Genomic DNA, 25447 nt, shown 5'->3' with positions numbered 1-25447 from the left:
TGAGAAATGACGTCACGCGGAAATTCCGTTAGTGAGAGGAAGAAGTCATTCAGAAAATTTGACTTTTTCAGCTTTGCCGTGTGAACAAATGTAAAACGAAAAAAGAGCGTCAGACGACGAAACAAAAAAACATAGCAGGACAAGTCCTGACGTACAATTCAAAGAATTTTCATTGACTTAACAAACAACAAGACCTAGAACGGACAATGAGTGAATTGGGAAAACCATTTCTAAAGAAAAAATCAGATGAAAAAAATAAAAAAAAAACAGAAAATCAATGTCAAAATGCTGCTAGGGAGAACAAAACACCACTAGTGAGATATGTAATTTTGATATGTAATGTGTGAACAGATCTTAAAAAAAAAGACAGCGCCCCAATACAATTCAAATTCTTTGAATTGTAAAAAACCAAGAGCACCGCAATATAGCTTCGCTCAGCTTACAGCTTCGCAGCTATAAAAATGATATCCTAGTGATTAACAAGTTCTTCAAAGATTTTAATGGTAGTGTCTTGATTTTGCCCTTTTGTTTCAGCCTTTTTTACAAATTCGGTTTTCAAAAAGGAAGATCAATTTTGTACTGCTCAACATCCGCGCCTTTCTGTTCTAACATATCTCTTGTCCGGTAGTAATGGTTCGACAAAACCGTGAAATCTTTCAGCAAATGCGCTCTTTGCATTTTCAATTGCTTTATTTTCTCAGTTGTCATTTTCGACGTCTCGTTTTGTAGTTCGATTATTGAGAAGTAAAGCGAACTGTGAAATTCGAGTCGGTTTTGAGCTGGCATTGATTTGCTTCGAAATGATGAAACCCTTTTGCAACTTGATGAATGAATTCGTTTTAGAAGTTTCTCTTTTCGCATGAACTCTGCCAGCGGGTCTTGCACGTTATCTCTCATAAACTGGTCGTAAATATTTATAAAGGCGTTTTTAAACTTTTTAGCGCTCATTTCTTCATCATGGAACCCGAAAAGCGATCGTTGAAACGAGACTAGATAAATGTCGACTCGCTTTATTTGATTTCGCAAATCGTTTAGTTGTTTCTCGGCTCGTGCTTGTTCACTGGCCCGTTTGTCTCGTAACACAAGGAGTAAATCGTTTTCAGCGTTGAGATCAGAGATGCTTTTGTCTTTGTTACCTATAACAAAAATGAAGTTAAATAAAGCTGCGCTTTTCGCTATTATACCAAAAAGCTACGTTCTCCTGAAGATCTTTTAAAAGATAACCAGAACAAAAAAGAAAAGTGAGATCAAATGAGTTCTCTAGTAACACGGCATATCGATATTAAGCCCGCGATATTAGCTTTTTAGAGTCTAGTAAATAGTTTGTATAGTTCTCATACAGGTATAGTTTCCTTTTCGATCCAAAGTTTCCATAATTTTTTTCTAAATTTCCCCCAAAAAACTCATAATCGCCCATAGGTTTTCAATTGGACTGACATCTGGACTAAATGACGGTCACTTCAACTCCACTCCATTTTTGGAAAGAAACTGCAGCAAATCTATTAGAGCAATTCCTTGCTCGTTATATTGATTCTATGTCAACAGCATTATAGTGAGAGTAAAGTTTGGGACCTATGTGGGTTACAATCCCACAATCTCTTAACTGATTGCAATCCTGTGCTCTCTACTGAGCCAACTGGTCCACATTTAGGATAGTCTTACTATGCTCTCTTAAATCGAGCTATCATTTCAATCTCCATCTTATGATCACAACTTACTTACTAGAGTGTATACTCTAACACAATCTTTAATTCATGGACAGGTGTTAAAAAATGTGATCTCGGATACGCAATGTCTCAAAATCTCCAAATAGCTTATACAGTTTAGCTTGTTTGGACACCTAACGAAGTATTTCCGTCCATCTGATTGTATTGTACCCCAAAAGATAAGTGACCACTCAATATTTTTTGTATGTTTTACTTAAAAGAACTCGTTTCATATCTTCAAAAAACTCGAAAACTTTCATCACTCTCTAGTTTCAGTAGAATTTGGCAGAACAAAAACAGCTTCTTGGACACATCGATACCTCATTTTGTTCAAAAAAATACTTGCTTTTTCTCTTCAAACTGACTTTTTGTACCATTTCTTGATAAAATTACCATATTTTTTTAGATTTTTTCTGGCTTCCGTTTTGGAGAAGTACGATTCTTTTATTAGTTTCAAGTATTTTTATGAATGAATGGTTGGCCTCTAATGAATGGTTGGCCCCCATTTTTTTCTTAAAACAAGCATGTTTTCACTTGATTTTGAAGTATTGTTGAGTTCCTTTGTATGTTTTGTCTACAGAAATTCAGCATTGCGTATCGTAACAAATTTGCATACAGCATAAAAAACAAAACAATTTAACCACGTTTTTCTGTTTAAGCGGACAAAACATGAGTTAAGTCATCTTAAAATTTCAAAATATTATTCCATAGAGCAGAACATGTTTAATGAGCACGAATGATGCTTAAATAGCACAGATTAGTAGTACAGATTGCTATACATTGCATATTCATGACATTTGCCATTTCACTGATATGAGATGGATGGCTCGAAAATGAAAAATTTCTGTCTCCTTCTCTTCATACAAACATGTTTAATCAGTAATTGTATTCCAAAAATTAACAAAAAACAATATTAATTTTAACATTAGTACGGGACCTGTCGCCTTTTCACGCTGTAAATAACGTTCTTGTTTTCATCATCACGTGTGAAAAAAAAACAAAATAAATGCGTATTGTTGAACTTATAAGGGTTATTTAGGCTAAGAGGTGAGACTATCAACTAAAATTTATAAGGAGGACGGAAATCTCGATATAATTCCCGCTCTCTATGTAATCAGTCCTATCTGCATTGCATATAACATAACTTTTTAGCTTTTTTGTAACAATTAGCCATTTGGCTAGAATTCCTAAATTTACGGTGTTATTATAAAAGCGTAGCAAGATCAATTATGATCATACAAAATATAGAAAAAGGATAACTGAGAACAGGCTGTTAATGCACTTAAGACTAAAAAGCCTAATGCTGCTCCGCTGCGATTACGCAAAAAGAAAGTTATCATTATTATATGAAGTGCCATAGTTGAGCTAGGAAAAATTGGAATCAGATTCGAAATACCTTTAGCCGTTTCTTTAGTCTGCTTCAACTCTTTCTCCAACTTGACTCTGACTTTCATAGTCTCAACTTCTCTTTTCTTCTTGAGATGTTCTACCACCACATTCACCTTCCTCAACTTGTTAGTGAGGTGTTCTATCTCATTCTGGATTTCCTCCTTTCGTTTCACTTGAGTTGCTATATCTCCTCGGAAAATCAGTCTGAAACAAAACAATGTTGCTTTACAGATACTGGGGTTCCCGCTAACAATTCTTTATAATGAGTCATCTTGTTATTACACAGAGTTAATTTAAACTTTGATAGCTTGTGAATTATTCTAAAACATGAGAACTTAACCTAAGTTTTTGCACGCTACATGGCAACAAAGCATCGAGATGTTTACAATCTTGTAGAATATTTGCATGGGTATCAAGAGAGAAAAATTAACCATAAAACAGAAACAGATACATTATAGTATAATATTAAAAGCTTCATCAAATACAACTATAAGCTTAAGCACGAATTAAGAATATTTTCCAGGAGTAAGCACAAAATTATCAAGCTTTATCGCGAATAATTTAGAATGTCAAAAAATTACCACCTGTTAGTTTAAGAACTAGAAATTGAACCTAAACTTTCCATTAAAAGGCAAGTTTATATAAATACAAGTACAGTATGTACACAACAACATGCAACCATTATGCAGCACCATTGTTCATTTGGAATCGGAGCAATTGTGGACGATTGTAGAGGCTTTAAACAAAGAAAAATTACAAAACCATTCTTCAATCCATTAATTTCTGTCTCCTCAGAAGCTGCAGCTTCGCTGAGTTCTGCAATTATAGAGACTAGTAAAGCTAAAAGAGAACCGCTCAGTGATTTAATGCCCTCCGATTTCTACCTTTTTATCTCGTTTTCAAAGACAAATGTCAAAAATTATTGAGCGATAAATCGAATAAAAAGGGGTCCGACAAATTCAATTTCCACTATTTTTGCCTGAGACGTATTAGACGTCAAGAAAAAGCTACAACTGAAAAGTGAAAAACTAAATAGGTTCAAAAGTGGTAAATTTTATTATTTGTTTCAACTTAGGAACAAAAATCTCATGACACAAGACAATGAAAAGATCATATAAATCGAAAACATTTATTTTTCAATCTAAGTTACTGTTGTATAAAAAAATACAGTCACGTGTTCGTTAACGGAGCTACTTTCTTTCTCGGTAGACAGTTAATCTGTTTTGGTTCTGGAGCGCAATTTTAACAAATATACAGAGGTGAACAACTTTATGAAAACGTTCACCTTGTTACCAATTTGCAGTTTTGTAATGAAAAAAGTTGTCTTCTTTGATGTGACTGACTACATTAGTTAGCTCAATTTGTATTCACTTGATATGTCTCGTCAAAAAAGTATGAGAGGATGAAGCAAAAATTTAGTTTCCTATTATTAAATTTTTGGTCTCTTAACCATTTATGCCGTCAACAAAAAATTGTTTCCATGTTTGGCGGTGTATTTATTCATTCCGTTGTTTAGTTCACGAAAAGTTGTAAAAACTGATTGAAAACAGCCATATCAGAGGGCGCAATCAATAGGGATAGATATCCAAAGATACAGGTGCTTACTTCCAAAAAACATGCTAAATTTTAGCAATGAAAAATGCACAGGCTAATGAAATTCCAATCAAAGTTTTTTTGAGATCGAAACTCAATCTGATGAAACATATCAAGTGATATCAAATTGAGCTAACTAAGGTAGTCAGTCACAATCAAAAAAACAATTTGTTTCCTTACAAAGCTGCAAATTTGTAACAAGGTAAACGTTTTCATAAAATTTTTATATTGTTTGTCAAAAAGTGGAAATTTTATGACAAATTATTTAATTTTGGGTCATTTTTGAGAATGTGATATAATTTTTCACGTTTGACCCAACCTTTTTTTTTCAGATTGGCTTCTTTTCAAAGGTCTTTTTTGAACAAATATTTAATTTACCAAGTAACATATATCCGAATGAATACCAAACTGTAACATATATCGAGAAACTTTTCTGATTATTTAAGAAAACAGCTGAAAAAGCAGCAAAAATTACAAAGTTTTACATCATTAAGCAAGATCTAATTTCTAAAGTTTGTGTTGGAAACCCAAAAGTAGCTAACTGACAGATTATTCAAAAATTAAGTCAAAATGAATCCAAATATCAGAAATAGACGAAATAGAGCCCGATTAGCTAAAAATTCGAAAAAACCATTGAAGATAAAAAATACCAAAAAAAAAACAAAATTTGCTCATCAACATCGATCAATTAAAAATTTTCTAGACAGCACTCAAAACAGCACTCAAAACGTTTTACGCAATCTATATTTTTTGGTCAAAAAGGAAGCTGAACAAAAAAGAATTCTTAGAACAATATTCCTATCAGGAAACGGAGCAAAAAGATTTTTTGGTTAGTAGTAAAAACGGATCCAAGAACAGTTGACATAGTTTTTCCGATCCATGATTCAGGAACAGCAGTTGGTCGAAAAATGAACTTGTTTCTCGAGTGAGACCCTCCTTAATACCTGAATAGCGCGTCTTAATGCATGCAATTGATGACTACTTAGAATTTGAGAACTTATCTAATAGTCTATCGCAATTTTTTGCTCTACCAAGTTTGTTGAATGAGTCGGATAATCACCAACTAAAAAAAGTCGGATGAATTTAACCGCCAGCAAAAAATTCTTCCAAATTTTTTCTGAATCAGATTTGTGTTTTCCTCATAGTTAAGTCGGCGAGTTGTTCTTCAGCAAAACCCATTCTTTCGATTATCCCCCCTTTAGACAGGTTTAGTTGCTGAAAAAAACAGCCGGGAATGAAAGAAGAAGTTTAAAAGTTCACTAATTTTACTGACCATCAAAAATCTATTGTACGTTATCCGCATTGTACCTTTCCGTCTCTTATCAAAAATTATTCAATGAAAACTAAATTAGAAGAAGCAAAGTGAGTAAGTCTAATCACATACATCTTACTTGTTGTTTTAAGATATCAGATATCAAAAAACAAATTTCTCTTTGAAAAGGTGAAAACGTCATACAAAGCATTGTTGAATATTATTTTTCTGCAAGCTTTTCACGTAGGAAAATAAAAATAAAAAATGTCTCTAACAAATGTTTTTGTATTTTCCGAAATAACAGCTGGTGATATTTACACAATGGTGCCATTTTCATTTAAAAGAATGAATGGACTAGATAAAGTTAATCGAGACCTATCGCCCGATTGGGTCTGATACTGCCCTAAAACAAGCCAACTCTGGCTGGAACTCAAACACTCAGACACTTATCCTCCACCATTTGTAGGCCTTGGAACCCCTGGTCGTGTCTGATCACAGCCAATTGCGGGTAGCACGTTTTGATCAGAGCGTTCCTATTGCGGGTAGCACAGTGTAGTCTGGGTGAATTTTTCTGTCCATCTGCTGCGATACATCGAGCACTAGATTTTTCATGAACTCAATGAAGGTGAATTAAAACTAATCATTACAAGAGACAAAGGGAACCAAAATAAAACTATTATTTTTATTTCGGTTCAGGTACACGCTTGTAACCACTGCTTCAGTTTCTAAATCAATCCATTTAAATGGTCTGTAAGTCACTGCCACTTTCTTTTAAAGTATACAACAGACAGTGGCTGCGACTAACAGACCAATTAAATGGATCAACTATGAGTAATTAAATATAGACCTCTTTTACCATGTATTTAGTGGAAACCAGCTTCAAAAATTCAGTACCCGCAGTCGTTTGTAATGATAAGATAGTTCTCAGAAATAATATTTCCTACTTCATCATGTCTCGTTCTAGTCCCCTGCCGACAGTTTTTATTTTTCCCTCGTGCTGTAACTTCAACACTTTCTGTCTGAAGTGACCCTTCTTAGGCTGGTCATCCAAATCACCCAGCAACATAGACAGCTTCACACTTCTGATTTCACCTGGTGAACACAAAAGAAAACAGTTGACCAGTTGAGAGAATTTTAATTACGCAATGCCAAGCTTCTCCTAATTACATGCATTGCAAAAAGTGTAAGAAGAAAATTATTAGTGGTCTATTCGCCAATTTTACGCTTGTAAAAGGTGGATTAAGGCTGAAACATTGACCCGGGTTTCGGTTTCAAGGAACATGCAGCTTAAGAATGCCTAAAACCTGCTAAAATTGGTACGGATTATAGTTATAAACAGGGTCAAAAATTTTAAGATATTATTTAGTGTGAGTTTTGCGTTATGGTGTCAAGGCAGCAATTAGCTATCTGAAAATCTGTTTACTTAGAAATTGCTGATGCACACTAAATAATGTATAGGTTAATTTACCTGAAAACTGTGAAGGTAAGGCCATATGCAGGTAAAATTTATCTGCACAATTTTCCCCAAAATTGCTTACCTTCACCCCTTTTCAGGTACATTACATGCAAAAAAATTAAAACTGTAATGCGTAAACTTGTAGCAAAATTTTACGAGAAAAATTACTTTTAAAAAAAATAATTCATAATTTGTCTTTCAGACAGGAAGGACGTTTTCATGAAGCTTCTCTATGATTGGGGAGATGAGTGTGCAAAATAGAACACTTTGCCGATATTCCACATTTTTTCTATTTTGAAGACTAACACGGGCGATCGAAAAAACTTTTCAATTTCACATCCCTTCATATTTTTTAAATTTACGTCCACCATATTTCCAAAAATGATTCCTATGATTAATAAGTGGATTTTTTAAATTTTAATATGGACTTTCTTTTAGTGACACGAATCAATCCCTATAATTATTTCTACCACAGCGCAGTATAAATTGCCCCTCTTGTTTTTTTAAAGAAAAACAAGGTTGTCAAAATTACTTGATCCAAAAGCATTAACCTCAAAAGTATTTCCAATATAAGATTTCAAACAACAAACACCACTTTGGCAAAAAAAAACAAAGAGACAAAATAAACACTAAGTGGAGTCAAAGTCACTGCAACTGTTGACAGCTTTTGCACTATCTATCGCCGAAACAGATTTAAGTTTTTTCAAATACAATAAAGTTTTATGTTACAGAAGATTGCAGGCAGCAAAGAAATTTTCACCTGCATTTTCACAAATTTCACAAATTTTTTTAAAATTGTGTGGTTTCAGAGCCATTGAAATAGTAAGCAATAAATTGAAACTACTTAATCTCTTGGCGACCAAATAAAGCATGTCAATAATGATAATGAGACAGCACAGTAAAAAATACAGAAAATATGATTCGATATGATTTCAAGCTGTTATAGAGCCCTGATTATTACCCATTTGATTGCCAGTGTGACTTCTCAATAGCAACAATCGTCAACAAGAGAAAAAACTACAGAAACAGTCTGAACTCAACTCACAAATGTTTTTGAAAACAAATGCAGTCCAAGTCCTTAAAACCGTTCCATATGAGTAGAAAGAATCGAAAAGATTCGAAATTTTGCCAGTGTGAAAATGGCCAAATGAAGAAAATTCTCCTTTCTTACAGACTTAGTGTCAACGTCGTTATAACCGTTAGATTTACATTGAAACTACTAACCAAACTGAACTTTGCCTTTTTAGAGGACCAACGAGACCAAACCTTAATAACATTAGGAGACAGTGCAAAAAAAACTTCAAACAAAGACAAATTCCAATAAAATTCTTTGACGTATCGACTGTGTATCTGTATTGTTTTAAAAATCATTTATTACAATCTTAAAGCGTTTTGTTGCAAAATCAACAGAAATATAGCATTGAAGTCAAATTGCCGCAACTGAAAAAAAACTTTGTCCAAAACTGAAACTTTGCTCACAACCAATTAATCCATCCACCTGAAAAATAGTTTGGAAAAGTTTCATGACTTAAAACTACTTGACTTTCAGTCATTTTAGAAAGCCAGTCGGACTAAAAGCGCTAGTTCAAGTTGATCGCTTGCTGACTAGAAAAAGCCGTAAAAAATTTAATCAGATCTTAAAAACAATGCTATTGAAGTGCGCTGACTTGTACTAAATTCCAAAAATTGAAATAAGTTTTCCAATGAATAAACTCGATGCTTTTAGTTTTTTTCCAAATTTTCCCCATCTCTTGTGATGTTTTTATTTTGACCTGAAATGTTCTCACTATTTTGTGTAAATTTTTCAAACCTGATCAGTTGAGAAATTCAGTAGACTAAGTCAAATAAAGCAGCAATCTTGTCACCTGATGAAACAGAAAAACGTGAGGAGAGCGTAAATGCAATAAATGAGAACACATAAATAAGAGCTCTTTGAGCGGATAACGGCGTTTTTTAAAAAGAATTTTGATTAATTATAAAAAGCATTGCTGGACAGCACCAGAATTTCAATCGAAACGTTTTTCAAGTTTTCAGCTGAAAAAGACAAAGGGTGGCCACAGGCGTGATGACAAAAAAAGTTTCCTCGAATAAAGTTCCACCCCCAAAATTGGGTTCAAGCAACAATTCCCAATAAAAGTTCTGACAATTTTTTTCTAGTTAATTTGCACTGGAAGTTACTTAAATTAAAGTTGTTCAAACCCCCTGCAGACGAAATCCTAAATTAAGAGAAAATTTAAAGAAATCTTCAGAATGAATTCAGAATCTTGCAAGAATCGTGCAAGTTTTGAATTCTTAAATAACAAGGCGGCTCGGTAATGTGCAATGGCACATAAGGTTCCGACCTCGCCCATCCACAATTTTGGCATAATTGTCTACCAAATGAGGAACAGATAGAAAAACCCAAAAATTATTTTTTGCGAATCCCAAAAAAGCCCAAGTCTTTTTCAAAAAATTCTGTATGAACGATAAGATAACCTCCAAAACAAATAACTCAGTGGAGTAAAAATTGATGCATTAGATTGCTGTAATATGTCAATATTAAGAAAGCGAGTCAAAACGAACAGCAAAATCAAACAACAACAACAACAAACATTAATTACATCAAAAAATTTATGTCCCTCTTAAAAACTAAATTTAATAACAAAGTCAACATACCGTCAGATAAACCTGAAACTAAACAAAAAAAAACTTATAAATCACCAGAAAAAATATGCGACCAGTCCATAAAAAGGTTTGGTAACAATTATACAAAAAAGAACAAAAACAGAAAAGTAAAAAAAATTAACTTATTTTTTTGAAACAATTAACTGCAAAGTAATAAATACCATTAGGAATAAATTAATATTACCACAAATTTGCGATTACCACTGCTTCTATAGAAGGGCATTAGGACCTGACCTTATTCATTTTTTAGAGCGGCTAAAAAGAACAACAAAGAACAAACAAAATTTCAATTGAAACTTGCCAGAAAACGCTGTCAAAACCGTCAAGCCAAATTTTGGCACTCAAAATATATTTGATTGCGCCTTCTTCAAACAGCTATAATGTAGTACGTGGCCTTTCATTAGTAAGACTAGGTAACAAGTAGACAAAAAAGCGAAGTGCTAAAGTATGTAATACTTTTAATTTTTTTTTCGAAACAAAATTACATCCAATGTCATGAAAGGCATTAATTACAAAAAGAGCTATTTAAATATCGTCGTTTTTTCATAAAAAGGAAACCCTCGAGACCTGTAATTATCCAGAATATTTCTTGCATCTACAAAAAGAACGTCAAATATGACAAAAATCAAATTAATTTAATTTTTTTTTGTGAAAAAGCGGTGTCGAAGCCAGTAAGGTCATAACAAAATCTTTAAAAAAAAGATTTTGAGACACCAATCCCTTTTATTCCCTTGACACCCATAATGTCATATTTGACCTGTAACCAACTAACGAGATTAGGTAACAAAAAGAAACATAAAAAGAACAAAATTGCGAAGTTAAAAAAGTTTTTTTTTTAATTTTGGAAAACGATGGGTTTGAAAGTCATTAAAGCCATCAGCTATCTGCTAATATCAGAATATCGGTTTTTCTATTCTTCCATGAAAAGCCAATGAAAGCTATCACTATACAGGAAATTTCATACGACTGAAACGACAAAGTATAAATGACAGTTAAGACAAAATTAAAAAATTCAATTGATTTCTTCAAGAAAGAGGCGTCGAGGCCATTAAAACGATGATTTATATCTTTGAGGATTTTAATATGTTCAATTGTGCTTTAATTTGAATGCTAATAAGGTGACATGAGAACTGTCAATATTGTGATAATGTGACAAAATTAGAAAACGTGAAAAACTGGCAAATATCAAAACAAACAAAACTCTAAAATCTTGTAGTATCAAAGCCAGAAAACAATAATTTCAGGCTTAAAACTGCAACCGAGAATAAATGTTAACTCAGTAAAAAAAAGAAGCAGTCTTTTTTTGCTGACACTAAGCTGGAAGTTGAACAAATTAAGAAAAAAATAGAGGAAAAGTTAATTAAGCCATTATTTATTGAAAAGTCAATTATTTTTAAAAAAGAAACGACTATAAACTTTCAATTAAAAAACTAAATGCATTAGCCTGGAGCTGTTTAGCAAGCGAATTGGTTGGACCTATCACTCCTGAGCTTTGATTTGATATGTTCTGTTCTTTTTTATTAAAAAAAAAAGTCTTTTTTTCAAAAAAAAAGACCGACTGATTACAACCCTTTTTTTTGGATTGTAACAGTCCAAGAATGGCCCAAAACTACCCCTGTTAATACTTATTGTCCGTTAAGAACAATTGATTTTTCGAATGTTGTAGATATAGATAATTTCTGAGTTGAAACTCAAAATAAATTTTGCATTTTTGATAATCAACGAGTAAAGTTAGCAAAAAACGGCAAAGTTTTAACTACAAGGCACTCTCTGCGGACTCTGAAGTAGAAATAGCCCCCCTCTGAGTCTACAAAGATTGTATGAGTGTTGTTTGGGGGTGTACTGTAGGCAAATTTAATCAAAGTGGACTAAAGTAGCTTATTTCTCGCTGTTGTTGATGAAAAAGGCTAAATTTTGAAATGTTTATCCAGATTTTTTGACCAAAAAATTAAATCAAAACAATCAAAAATGCTTGTTCGTCTTCAAAAATAAAATCAACGACACTATTCTTAAAAATTATAACAAATTTTAGCAAAATTGACGAAAATTTAGGCAAAAATTCCGGAAAATGTGAATAAAAACAACGTGAATTCACTCTTCTTTTCTCAGAAGTTTAAGCCTCGATAACTCCCTGTAGAAAACGAAAATTAAAAAAATCTTTTTAATTCCATATTCTACGCTGGACGAGCTTTCTAATGATACCAGTCTCAACTCTCTACGATGAATATATCGAGCGGCGAAAATTCACGGAACAAAAAAAAACCCAGTTGAGTATATAGTTCCTCCCCCCTCAAGAGGGTCGGAACAACTAGACTAAAATCTAGTGTATATTAAAATGAACTGCATTTCTGGAGAGCAGTTTGCCACCTTGACATCTTTCAAGTTAACTCACTGGCAGAGAGTGGAGTCCTGTTACTTTCTTTGGAATCCATTTTGACCAAATTCAGTTTGTCCATTCTATTACTCTCGTCTTTTGAATGGAAACTGACCTTCTTAGGAACCAAGTTTTGTGTCGAGTACACCTTACTGCTACCTGAAACATCACGTTAGACAATTAATATTTTCATGTTCTATTAACTTCCTGTTTACACGGTCAGTTGAAAAAAAAAAACCCGATCACGAAATGATCATGAAAAGTCATATTTTGTAAAGTTTTGTTTCTTTTTTGAGGATACAGCATTCTGAAAATAAAATTGATTTAACTCAATGAAAACTGTAAGTACCGCGGTTTTAGACACCAAATTGTGGTTTGCATACAAAGAGTTAGAGAGTTTGAAATTTAACGACAATTTATCTGCCATTATAAAAGTTTATAAGAGCTTTTGAAAGATATCATTCATCCCATACCCCGTCACTTAACAATGCTTAAAACACGAAACGCGCGCGTTTTAAATTCAACTTCTGGCTAAGTAGGAACTTCTGGCGTTTTAACTTCTGCGGCACAACAGACTTTTGTCATTTTAAAATGCGCACGTAAGTGTTTTAAGACATTTGAATGCGCTACCTCAGACACGAAGATCTGGCTAGTGCACTTACTATGCACCCTCGAAGGTGAAAAATTTTCAATCATTGATCCCTAAATCTGATGTTGGCCTAACATAAACTAATAAAGAAGTCAGCCATTTAATCCAGGAAGACTTTTGGGTTTAGGTGAACCCGTACTCAACAAAAGAGCGTTGCCTATTTAGAGAATAGAGCTATTTCAGACATGATATTTAAAAAAAATAAAAAAAGGCGAGTAGTCACCTTTCAAAAACATTATGGTCGAGAATATAATAAAAAATGAAGAAAGCATTAGCAAACAACGTCGATAGCAACGTGATTGAACATGCTGATTGTATTTCAGACGAGAACCTGAAGAGACTACAAACTGACTGCTGCATAGGTCAATCAGAGCAAAACCAAAAAACGTGAATCTTAACTATGAAAGAGTCAACAGCCTTAACAGTCGCGGGAGGTGATTCTCTTGCCTCAGCCACGACGACCAAGTCAGACGTCTGCCACTGAAAGAGGAGACTAAACTGTTTCCGGTGGAATTTCAGGACCTCCTGTTGGCCTGATCATCAAGTGTTTTGGAAAAGAAACAGCAAAGTAGAAAGGTAGAACAAGCAAACTTTAAAACTTAATTAATCTCTGAAACCCGGCATACATTCAAAACAGAAGGAAATAGATAATGTCAAAAATCGGAATTTGCAAAAAAAAGTTTAAAGAAAAAATAGCCCTGCACCGGCGGAAAATAAGAAGTATCAGCCCTGCGGGAAATAAAAGTTCTGCGAAAGGCTACGCATCGGTCCAAGAAAAAAAGCCTCTATCACGAACACTTCTAGAGAAATTTAACGTATCTAGAAAACCCAAAGGAAACCCTGCACTATCTCCGTTACCGGAATGCTGCCACGGACAATCACTTCTGTCACCGCAAAAACCGTACCAAAACCATCTCTTAAAAATACGGAAATTGCTAAAATATTATATCTCTGGAAAGACAGCACACTACGTTGCCCAGAACGATAGCCCCGGGGTCCAACACACTAGTTTGCACTGCTCCTCCTTGCCAGCCAATTGTTCGCTGTCTCTGGAAGTGAGAGTGATTCCTCTCACCTAGCCCAGTGGCAAAAAGCTTTATCCCAGGACACCCCCGAGAGCAGCCACGCGGTCAAGGTCTCCGCGGAATCTATTCGTCTTTTAGAGTAGTAAATCAAAGCGATAACCATTGAATGGAGGGTAATAATCACTCACGTGGGCAGAAGAAACGTTGATGAGGACTAAAGAGTCTGGACCTAGTACGCATATTGGCTCTTGAATTGGGACCCAATTTAAAAATGCTGCGTCTAAACCTGACCTTGCATTATTTTCTGATTTTATTTGTTATGAGTCTTATTTTAAGTCCAATCTTTATATTAATTAACCAATTGAAGCAACTCATGACTCTGTACGGAACAGTTTTTTTTCACTATTCTAATTTTGGACCTTTTCCATTTGTGCCCCCCCCCCCCCCCAACTTAGTGGGTGCATATTATTTGCACCCCCCCCCCCCCCCGACGCACGTGCCATATTTTGACATAATGATTTATCATATAATGGCACGTGCTCTGTATCTGGGGGGGGGGGGGGGGGGGGGGGGGGCGCAAAAACGTACTGGGGGCAGAAACGGAAAAGATCCCTAATTTTAATTTTATTTTTCACTTCTAGGGAGTCGTTATACATGCAGCATATTTCTTAAGTAATATCTCTTCATCTACCCGGAAACGTGTTATGTGGTAGCTGTATATGTATATATGCAGCGATGATATGTTGATTTAGTGATTAGGATATTTGTCCACTGAGATGTCGCTGATGTGTTTACAACCAGAACTTGCCTCTCATTGACCAGAAGCAGAGTTTATTTTTTCACTTAAAAACAACAAGAACGGCTGTCAGCAGTACATCATACAGCTGAAGAAAACCAGTTGGACAGCACGAGCAGGGTTTAAACGCTTAAACCTTCTGCTATCAACACCAATAATATCGAATATGGAAAGTAAAAAAAGTCCGGTTGAAAACTTCGGTTTCGCACATATTTGTCAGAACCAGGAAATCACATTTTAGGATATAATGCTAAAAAGGTAGTTTTTGAAACTGAAGTGAGTTAGTCTCATAGGATCAAGCAGCAAGTTTCCAACTAGAAAATCAATATTTTTTGTAAAACTTGGTTATCTTCGTGGAGGATAGTGTACTTGAACCCTTGGATCACCCATACTCTAGATCACTTCGTTACATATTTTCATAATTTATTCAGTATAATTATGTAATAATAATATTAATAATAATAATAATAATAATAATAATAATAATAATAATAATAATAATAATAATAATAATAATAATAATAATAATAATAATAATAATAATAATTAAATAATAATAATAATAATAATAATAATAATAATAATAATAATAATAATAGTATTAATAATAATAATAATAATAATAATAATAAAATAATAATAATAATAATAATAATAATAATAATAATAAAATAATAATAATATTAATAATAATAATAATAATAATAATAATAATATTAATAATAATAGTAATAATAATAATAAAAATAATAATAATAAAAATAATAATAATAATAATAATAATAATAATAATAAATTGTTTCCCTCATTCAATACGTAGCTTCACAATTACCTTTACAAATACAATCACATATTTGACTGTGGGAGAGCACTATTGGGCCGATGGCCCGTTCTCAAGTGTCTCATTATGTCATCTGTGGAAACATCTAAAAACAAGTTAAAGTTTTTTTCACAACGAGTTTAAATTGGATCCAGAGCAAGTTAAGTATAGTTGAACACGCAGTCAAATTATTTTGATTGATAAAAAACTTGTAGGCCTAAGCAATCCTGCCTATTAGTACTAGTGTTATACAAATGTGCAAATCGGCGTGAGTTCAATCTGTTTTTGTTCGTAAATGTTGAAGGATCTCTAAACATAAACTACAAAGGTCTCTAAATACAAGAATTGGTAACTTGAATGGGATCTATTCTGTTTCAGCCCCCAGCTAAGTGAGCATAAGCCTATGTCTTTTATGACCCCCAGGCGCACGTGCTATTTTTTTACATAGTAACGTGCTATATCACAACATATAATTTGTAACTGGGGGTCATAAAAAACTGGAGGCCGAAACAGAACAGATCCCTATTATCTAAAGCCAGACAACTGGATTAACCAAAACTATTTCTACAGGACCCATGATCTACAGGATAATATCTGACAAAATCTGTTAGAATAACGAGTAACTTGGCAGAAACGAGGGACGGAGGATGGCTGCATTTCACAAAAAAACATCATCGTGCCGTTTAAGCGAAGTGTTAATTTATAATTGTCATTCAAAGGAAAAAATTGAACACAATTGTGCATTTTTGCACACTTATCATTAAAAATGTATGTCTTTATGGTTAAAGCAAAATATTTAATGACAATTATTTTTTTTAAAAAAACCATGGAAATGATCAATGACAAATTTTTCAATTTAAGGGCATGATTTAGTGTTTCATCTTAATAAGCAGGAATTTAAGCAGGAGCTCTGGGATCTATTTTGTTTCGGCCCCTGCTTAGTGAGCATAGATCTTTTATGACCCCAGGCGCACGTGCTGTTTTCTTACAACATGCTATATAACATGCTATATAATTTGTAACTGAGCTATATAACAATATATAATTTGTATCTGTGGGGCATAAAAAACACTGAAGGGGCCAACACATAATTGATCCAAACTCTTGTTGCAAACAAGAGTAGTATAATTTAACAATTAATAAAATTCCTAAAACCTGATAAATTCTTAAAAGATCCGAAACACTGGCGTAATTATGCTCCATGAGTGGACTTTTTTTTCACCACAATTTTCTCTATTGCTATGTGACGAGTGGGCAAAAAATGATGACAAAAATTTTGTATCTCTTCCGTTTGTGCCCCCCCAGCTTAGTGGGTGCATATTGTTTGCACCACCCCCTGACGCACATGCCATGTTACACATAATGATTTACTAAGTCATGCCACGTGCTCTGTAACTTGGGATGTATAACGTACTAAGGGGCACAAACGGAAAAGATTCAAATTCTTTTCATTTGCAGTTCGCCAAAAACTAAACAACTGATTAGTTTTTAAGGGGTTGGTTGGAAACTTCTTGTACGGTTGTTATCTCTATCTTAAAGCTATTTAACATTTCGGATGCGCCTTGCAGTTTGATAACTTATAGATGGCGACAAAAATGGAATAATTAATTTTTTTCAAGTCCTTTCATGTTTCTACCATAAATTTTCATTTTCGAGAAACAGGAAATCAGCATGTTGCTAATCAAAACATAATTCTAAAAACTGGTGAAAAGTGTTTGCAATCATAACCATTAGGCGACAATTTTGAAACAGTTTATTAAAAAGCAATTTCAGTTTTTTTTCATGTCATAAGTTATTTCGGGTCTTTCCCATTATAGCCCCCCCCCAGCTTAGTGGTCAGATAACCTATAGCCCCCAATCATGGTAAATATGCCATAAGGGGGGCTATATTTTCATGGGGGACTATAATGGGAAAGACCCGATATTTCAGTAAAAACTTTGCTCAAATAGGGATATCTGAAAATTACATCTTATAGCAGTTCAAAAGTAAAGGTCATTTTTATTGTTGAGCATGCAAATATACCTTGCCTCCCCGGAACTTTGTCAAATGGATACGCATCTTGAAAACTCAATGTAATTGCTCCATTCCCAGAAAATTGAGCTCATATGCGAACTTTTACAGATAGACAATAAACCGTAGTAATAAAGAACGCCTGAACTGTGTCGTAACTAAACTCGAGAAACTTAAGATATCTCGAATTGCTTTTCGAATCCAGTTCCTTAAAACACAATTCGCATCTCGTTTAGTCGTTTTATAAATTTTACGCACTCCAAGCAGATGTGCTGTTTTCTTTACATAGTAACATGCTATATAACAACATATAATTTGTAAATGGGGGGGGGGGGTAGAGTAGAACCAAATTTTATATTCAGACGTTCTACAACTGTTTTGTTTTAATCAAATTGGATCTTTCTCATTATAGCCCCCCCCCCCCCCTGAAATTATAGCCCCCCCCCATGGTGTATTTACCAAGATTGGGGGGGGGGAGGCTAAAGGTTATCTGACCACTAGGCTGGGGGCCTATAATGGGAAAGACTCAAATAAACAGTTCTTGCTGCTAAAGCCAAATAGCCGAGCTTAAAGAATTTATCTTGAGAAGCATGATGGATCACAAAGGCAAATAATTAAAGAAGATACTTCAGCCGTCCTGGAGCTGGAATACCGGTCTTAATTTTAGGGTCAAAAGTATTCTAATTTTGATCTCTATTTTCAAAAGTTATAGCTGTAGATCTTCGAAATAACAGTCTACCGAACAGTTTCAATCCATAATAGCTTATAAAGCAACGTTTTATCGACAAAGCAACTTAGCATCACGCATTAGTATCGGCACGATCATAGCAACACGAGAGAGTTTAGACGACAAGGTTTTTTTGATGCTCTTTTACTGATTTTTTGTCTGATGTTATTGACGTTAGAATCGGTTCATATTCGATCAAAAATTGTCTAAAGAACCTGAAAATATTAAGCCAAAAACCATCTTAATCCGTACATATCGTGGTTATATTTACTTAAAATTAGGTTATACGAAATTTTTCCAAACTTTATACGTAAATTGGACGCAATTCTATACGTAATTTAAATACTCGATTTTGATTGGTTGATATATTTTTCGCTTACTTATTTACTCTGTAACATCCTCCGGCCCAGAAGATGTTGGGAGAATGAGCACTAATGTTACAAGCGGGCGGACGAGCGATCCGCTGGACCTGCGCAATACGGCGGAGCGTTTGACGCTGTCGGAACCGTAACGAAGTTCAGTGATCCGAGCACTAGGGTAGTAACCCCTTGGGTTGGTCTCTTCAACTAACCATACCAAGTCAGCGGTCTTAAGGTGATGCTCGGCAGGCGTCTGCCACTTGGAACGTCGGTTCAGCGCCGGTACGTAATCTTTGACCCAACGTGACCAAATAGAATTAGCATACGACTGTGCGCGGGCGTACCGTTTACGAGGATCAAACTCGTCTACGCCAACGATCAACGGAATTGCTGTTGCTTGGTTACCGATTAGGAATTTATTAGGTGTTATTGCACCTAGGTCGAATGGGTTGGCGCCTACGGGCGCGAGTTAAGTGCATATTCGACGAGACAAAAAGTAGTGTTCAAAATTTTGTCCGTGAGACGACGAGTACCGACGATGGTGTTAAGTATTCGCTAAAAACTACGTATCAGCCTCTCCCATATGCCACCTTGGTGTGGCGCACGGGGCGGATTGAACCTCCACTTAATGCCTTTGTGGGCAAGTTTGACGGCGATGTTGATGGTGTTCCACTTCTCGATATTCTCGCGTAGTTCTTTTTCCGCGCCAACAAAGTTAGTGCCATTGTCTGACCAAATAATGGCAGGTGTACCGCGACGGGAGACGAACCGCTCCATTCCCATTACACACGAATTGGCGTCCATGGACAGAACAATTGCAACATGAACGGCACGGGTAGTTAAGCATGTGAAGAGGAAACCCCACCTCTTCTCGGTAGTCCTACGTATAGTAACTTAAAACGGGCCAAAGTAGTTGATCCCGGTGTTCGGGAAGGGAGGAGACTGGTGTGCGAGTCTTTCTACTGGGAGGTCAGCCATGATTTGTTGGATGGTGGCAGCTCGGAATTTTCTACACGTGACGCAGTTGGATTTAATGGAACGCAGTGAGGATCGTAATTTGAGGATGGTATAATGTTCTTGTACTTTAGCCCGCAGGTAGTCAATGCCTTGATGATGCTGTTTAACGTGGTTGTGCCTAAGGAACAACTTTACAAATGCATGGCGTGCGTCGAGAACGATAGGATGTTTTACATTAAAGTCAACTTCGACCAACCGCTTGATGCGGCCGGCCGATCGGATTAGACGATTTGGCCCAATAAAGGGAGAGAACGGAGCAATACGGCTACTCCGTTTAACGAGTTTGTTTTCGAGGAGATCTTTTCTCTCTGCATTGAATGACTCTCCTTGGACAAGATACTGGAGATACGCTGTTATCCGTATCAACTTCTGAAAGGAACTGTACCTACCGAATGTAATTAGCTAAGGGGGCGGCTCCTTAATTGACTTGGTTACGGATGCGGCCAATGATGTATTGGTTTCGTCAGTTTCCTCAGTAACTATACCAAGTTTGATGTTTATAACTACTTCGGTACTTGGTTCGAACGGGAATTCCTTGGTTCTTAAGAAATGTGGACCCCTCACCCAGCTACTTGATTGCAAAACCTCAGCGGGCATACCAAGAGCAACGGCATGCGCCGGATTATCGCTTGAGGCAACCTGGTTCCATTCGTCAACGCTAGTGTGCTCTAAAATCTCGCATACACGTATTGCAACAAATATTGGCTGCTTGCTTGCGAAGTTAAGCCACTGCAAGACAGTAGTGCTATCGTTCACATAGAAACTTTGTTAAAATGCACAGTAAGGGCTCGACAGATGTCTTGTTTCAACCAAGCAGCCATTAGGGCAGCTTGCAGCTCTGGCTTTGGAATTGTCGTCACCTTCATAGGTGCTACGCGAGCTTTACCCAGGACAAATTCAAGCTTTGTTTTCGGCCCACTAAAAGTGTTTACTTGAGCTCGGAGAAATGCAACAGCGCTGAAGACCTCTTGCGAACTATCGCCAAACATGTGTAGTTCCAGATGTTCAATTGTTTCCGGAAAAGTAGCTCCTTGGTATAGTGATCTCGGCAATCTTCGGTAGTTCTACATTCCATTCGAGGAACCTTTCCACAGTGTCTTTTGGTAATTCTTCATCCCAGTCCTGCCCACTGACACGCCAGATGTCCTTTAGTAACAATCGGGCATGAAAAATAAATGGTGCTACTAGGCCGATAGGTTCGAATACCTTAGACACTAGGCTCAATACCAAGCATTTTGTTAAGGACTTACTGTACTGGAGGTACCCCGAATCACAACTAGAGTATCATTGATGTGACTCCATTTCAACCCAAGCACGTGCAAAGATTCCTACTTAGATGAGGCAATTACTTTTGGTTCGGTGGACTGCGGTGACCCATCCATTTGGTCAGCCAGATTTGGTGCATTGCTTACAAACATAGTAATCTCGAACGCACCTAAATGGAGAAAATGCACCAATTCCTTCGATCTATTGAGAGCCCTCTCGGGCAATTCCACTGAATCCAAGTAATCGATCAGGTAGAGTTTTTCTAGGACGGCTTTGGTTGCTTCCGGGTACTGACTAACGTTTTCTCGGGCCGTGCGTTGCATTGCATAGTTAGCGCATGTGGGCGAGTCTTTAGCCCCGAATATATGGCGCGTGTATTGATACACTACAACTTTTTTGTGGGGTATTCACGCCATAAGAAACGCAGTGATGGCTGGTCACATTCAGGGACACCCACTTGGAGGAACATACCCTCGATATCTGTGGACACGGAGAATTGATGTTGACGGAACCTAAGTAGTACATGGATCAGGTTTTGGAGCAGCTCGGGGCCAGTGAGCAAAGGTTTTTTCAAAGAAGTACCGTGGAACTTTGCTGCACCATTTAGTACGCTACGCACTTTCCCCGGTCTGTTCGGGTTGATTATGGGGTGATGTGGTAGATACCACTCTTCATCCGACCGCTGCTCGACCTTGTGAGCATCAGGGACTGTATTTAAGTAACATTTTTCCAAGTTTTCAAGGATGGTATTAGCATAATTTTTCTTCAATGTTGTGTCTCTCGAAAGCGTTTTCGAGAGACTTGAGCTGTACCAGAGACGAAAAGTAGTTAATCGGGAGCTAGATTTTGTCATCAGCCCATAACATACCGACATCGTATCTTTGACAGTTATGAAAATTTGTTGTTTCAAGTATTTCCTGCATGCGAGCATCCGCTGCGGATCGTGGGTCAACCTGCTTGTACGCGCCGTACGATTCCATGTCATACCAAGATTTAACTCGACAAGACAGTTCATAATCTTATTACATTCGCTTTGAAACACGTTGAGACTAAACTTGAACTTGACGGAAGTGGGCCGCTTAAAACCCAACCTATGTGCAAGCAAACAGCGAACGGTGCGCACTTTTCGTTGGCTGCAAAGTACTCTAACGGGCGGATGGCATCATAGACATCCTGTTCAGGTATCATCTCAATGTTTCCAGAGCTATATCTTACAGGATCTAGGATAGCCAGATGTGGGTAGGTTTCTTCCATGGATTTAATGTCAATGATGTTGGAACCTACATTTAATGTTTCCCTCACATAGGGACGTACAGTAAATGGTTCGAAGTCTTGATCTCTATGAGGTGTTACTGTCAATTGAACCACCTTTGTGTCAATGAGTTCTTCCGTGTTTATTCCCTTGACGGTCAGTTTTAATGCGGTACCCTGCAAACCGAGTCTAGCTGCCAGACTAACGGACACCCAAGAGTTACTGCAAGCGGTATCGCATAAAACTAACGCCGTTGTATTGTTACCAGAAGAATTACTAAAGTTCAGTTCCCTGACCTGAAAGAGGCCTTTGACATCCGTCACGGATGACAAAGTGGTTGTTCTGCTTGGTTGCTGTTGACCAGTAGATGACCTACCAGTACCTGCGTTCGACTTCGAAGTATTGATGTTGTTGTTTGTTGAGGGCTTGGCTGGAAAATACCTTTCAGCTCCGTGAAGTAAGGTGTTATGGGAGCTGTTGCAACCATCTTTTTTACATTTACGGGGACTTTTGCACTGCCTGAACACATGTTTATCACGCAAACAGGATAAACAGAGCTTTGCCTCAGCCACGACCTTGGCTCTCTGCGTGGGGTTCTTTTCTTTAAAGACACGGCATTCCCACAGCCGGTGGCTGCCTTTGCATACAATGCAACTGGAGATTGATGTTGACGGAGAACTCTGGTGCGGCTTAATATTACTTTTGTGTCGCGTATTTGCAGCAAATGCCTTCGAAGCAACTTTTGATCTTGTTACAGAGTTGTTGATATCCTCAGTCTTTGATTTATATGCGGTATTCTTCATTAAATCGTGCGCTTCGGCCTTCTCCTTTAACCAGTCGTTGAAATTGAGAAGAGCAGGTTTCCCCTAATGCTTTTTGACCGTGAAGAGTGACCATGACTCCTTTCATATCGGGTGGTAGCTTCTGTACGGCAGTGTTGAGAAGCGCAGCACTCTTTAAATCCAAATCATATGACAGCGATTTAAATACCCCAGCAAGACTTGAAATATATCCCGAATAGTTAATAACGTTATCGCTATTGTGCATCTTCAATGGTGGAAAGCTGTTAAGTTTATCCAAATGTGCACTTACGGCCTCCTGTGGTTGGCCAAATTTACGTTTTAAGGTCATCAGTGCGTCTGTGTACATTGCGCCGCAGTAGGCAAACTCAGTTATAGCTGTTTTAGCTTTACCTGTTAAGACGGTCTTAAGGTATGTCAAATTTACATAATCAGTTAAGGACTGAGAGTCAATTGCGCTTTTAAATAGACCATACCATTCGTGCCACTGTAGGGGATCACCACTGTATTGGGACAATTTCCATTCAGGTATCGGATCATTCCTCTTGCTCGTTATGGCGTCAATCAACGCCTTAATGAGTTTTAGGTTTTCAACTGCTGTCGCCGGAAGCGTAGGATGCAGTGGGCAACCCCAACACAACGGTGCAGGTGCTTTCTGACCGTAGATGGGAGGAATAATTGGCGTGACAAAAGGCGGATCGATGTTAGTTGCCGTACTGAATGGGTTTACTTGGTTGCTACGGGTTGCTACGTGATTGCTATAAACATTTTGTTTTGCAGTTCATTGTGAGATGGCATGGCTGCTTGCAGGGTTAGCAGTGCTTGAGGGGAGTGTTGGCTGAAAATTATGGAAAACGGCTGCATTATTTGTCTCCTCGTTTGCTTTTTGGGGGGTGGGTATTCTGAGGAAAACGCCAAAAGTATAAATCGGGGTTACGGTTAAGGGGACGTTTTGGTGCGATAGGACACGGTACCAGGCGAGCTTGAGGCGAATGGACAATGTTTTGAGGAATGTTGGGAACAGGTAAGTATGTTGATGTGCTCGCCGGAATGGGCGACGGAATCATGGGAGGCTGCGGATAAAATAATTTTTGAGGCGGGATTATAGGTGGCGGGTTCACGAGCGGGTTTAGAGGTGGAGGGACATTATGCTGGGAATGGGCAGTAGGGAATTGTGTTTGGTGTGGAATGTTAACTTGATGTGGATTCTGTTTTTGTGGAACATAAGGGAGGGACAGATGTAATTGACCAGGCACACTGGAGCTTTTTGGACCCAAGAACTGATTTACTTGTGGGTTTGTTGAAACTTCAGGTACAAAAATAGAGTTCATTGGTGTCATAACGGGTGTCGGTGGCCGGGGAGGTTGCATAGGTGGCTGAAGTGGTGGGTGTGCAACATTTTCCACGTCAACTGATACTTGGTTCACTGGTTTCACCTTACCACTGCCTGAAAGACTATGTGCCTTTGATCACTGGGTGATTGCTGCAGTTGAGCCTGGAGGTATTCCCAAATCAACGCTTCTTGCTGAGCAACAGAAATTCTAACTCCTGGCAGTGTGTACTGAGAAAGCATTTCAAGGTGATTTAAGTCACCGGCAACATTTCTTGTGTTTTCTGGACAATTATTAGGGGCAGTATTTTGAACAGGAGGGTCAGCGGTTGCTGAACCAGGACGAGAAAAATTTAACTCACTTGCAGCAGTCAATGAATTACCTGGTGGAAACAAATTTACCCAATCCTGAACAATCTCTGAATTCTATCTGATCCCCTATCTTTAAGCGAATTCAGTTCACTTGAGTGGTGACTATACAATGAATGATAATCCATTAATTCGGCCTTTTTTTCTCATGACAACTTCGTGTCTTTGCTTAGCAAGGCGAATGGCAGCTTGTTCTTGTTTCTCAGCCTCTTCGCTTTTTAGTTTTGCCATTAGAAAGTCATGTTAACGCTGGCTGGACATTGATGATGCACTCATCGGAGTAAACTTCTCTTAGACTGCCCTTGAGGATTAACGCTTTCAAATACGGTGTCTCGGTCAGCAACTGAGTCAATATAGTTTCTTGCCGCAAGCAAGAATTTATCATTGTTCTCAGTTACATCACCCAACCCTTGCTCAAGGATCGGATAAATTGAATCTGGGTTCTCGGCTTTACTGGCCAAGTCAATAAATTGTTCATTTTTCTGCACCAGTTTACTGAAGACATCGTTCACCTTAGAAACCAAGCGCTCAACTTTGACCCTCCTGTCATGACGATCTTTGGCATCTGTTATGTTCTTATGGATGATACGTA

General features: G+C 37.0%; 1 protein-coding gene across 9 annotated transcripts in view; it reads right to left on the bottom strand.

Moving 5' to 3' along the window:
- Positions 1-421: 421 nt before the first annotated feature.
- Positions 422-25447, bottom strand: part of LOC142340883 (uncharacterized) — a 29773-nt gene continuing 4747 nt past the window's right edge. For 8 of the 9 annotated variants that reach the window (XM_075391647.1, XM_075391648.1, XM_075391643.1 and 5 more), the window contains 4 exons: positions 12453-12593; positions 6885-7032; positions 3103-3299; positions 422-1136 (listed from right to left, as the gene is read on the bottom strand). In XM_075391647.1, the coding sequence (XP_075247762.1) occupies positions 556-1136; positions 3103-3299; positions 6885-7032; positions 12453-12593 (1067 nt within the window). In that variant the 3' untranslated portion in view covers positions 422-555. Of the gene's footprint in view, positions 1137-3102; positions 3300-6884; positions 7033-12452; positions 12594-17747; positions 17921-25447 lie in introns of those variants that run through there. The other variant, XM_075391652.1, reaches the window with a different exon arrangement.

The sequence above is a fragment of the Convolutriloba macropyga genome, chromosome 6 (genome assembly GCF_964194025.1).
Source record: "Convolutriloba macropyga chromosome 6, txConMacr16.3, whole genome shotgun sequence".
NCBI lineage: Eukaryota > Metazoa > Xenacoelomorpha > Acoela > Convolutidae > Convolutriloba > Convolutriloba macropyga.
The sequence above is the reverse complement of the archived record's forward strand: the minus strand, read 5'-3'. Positions and strand labels throughout refer to the sequence as shown.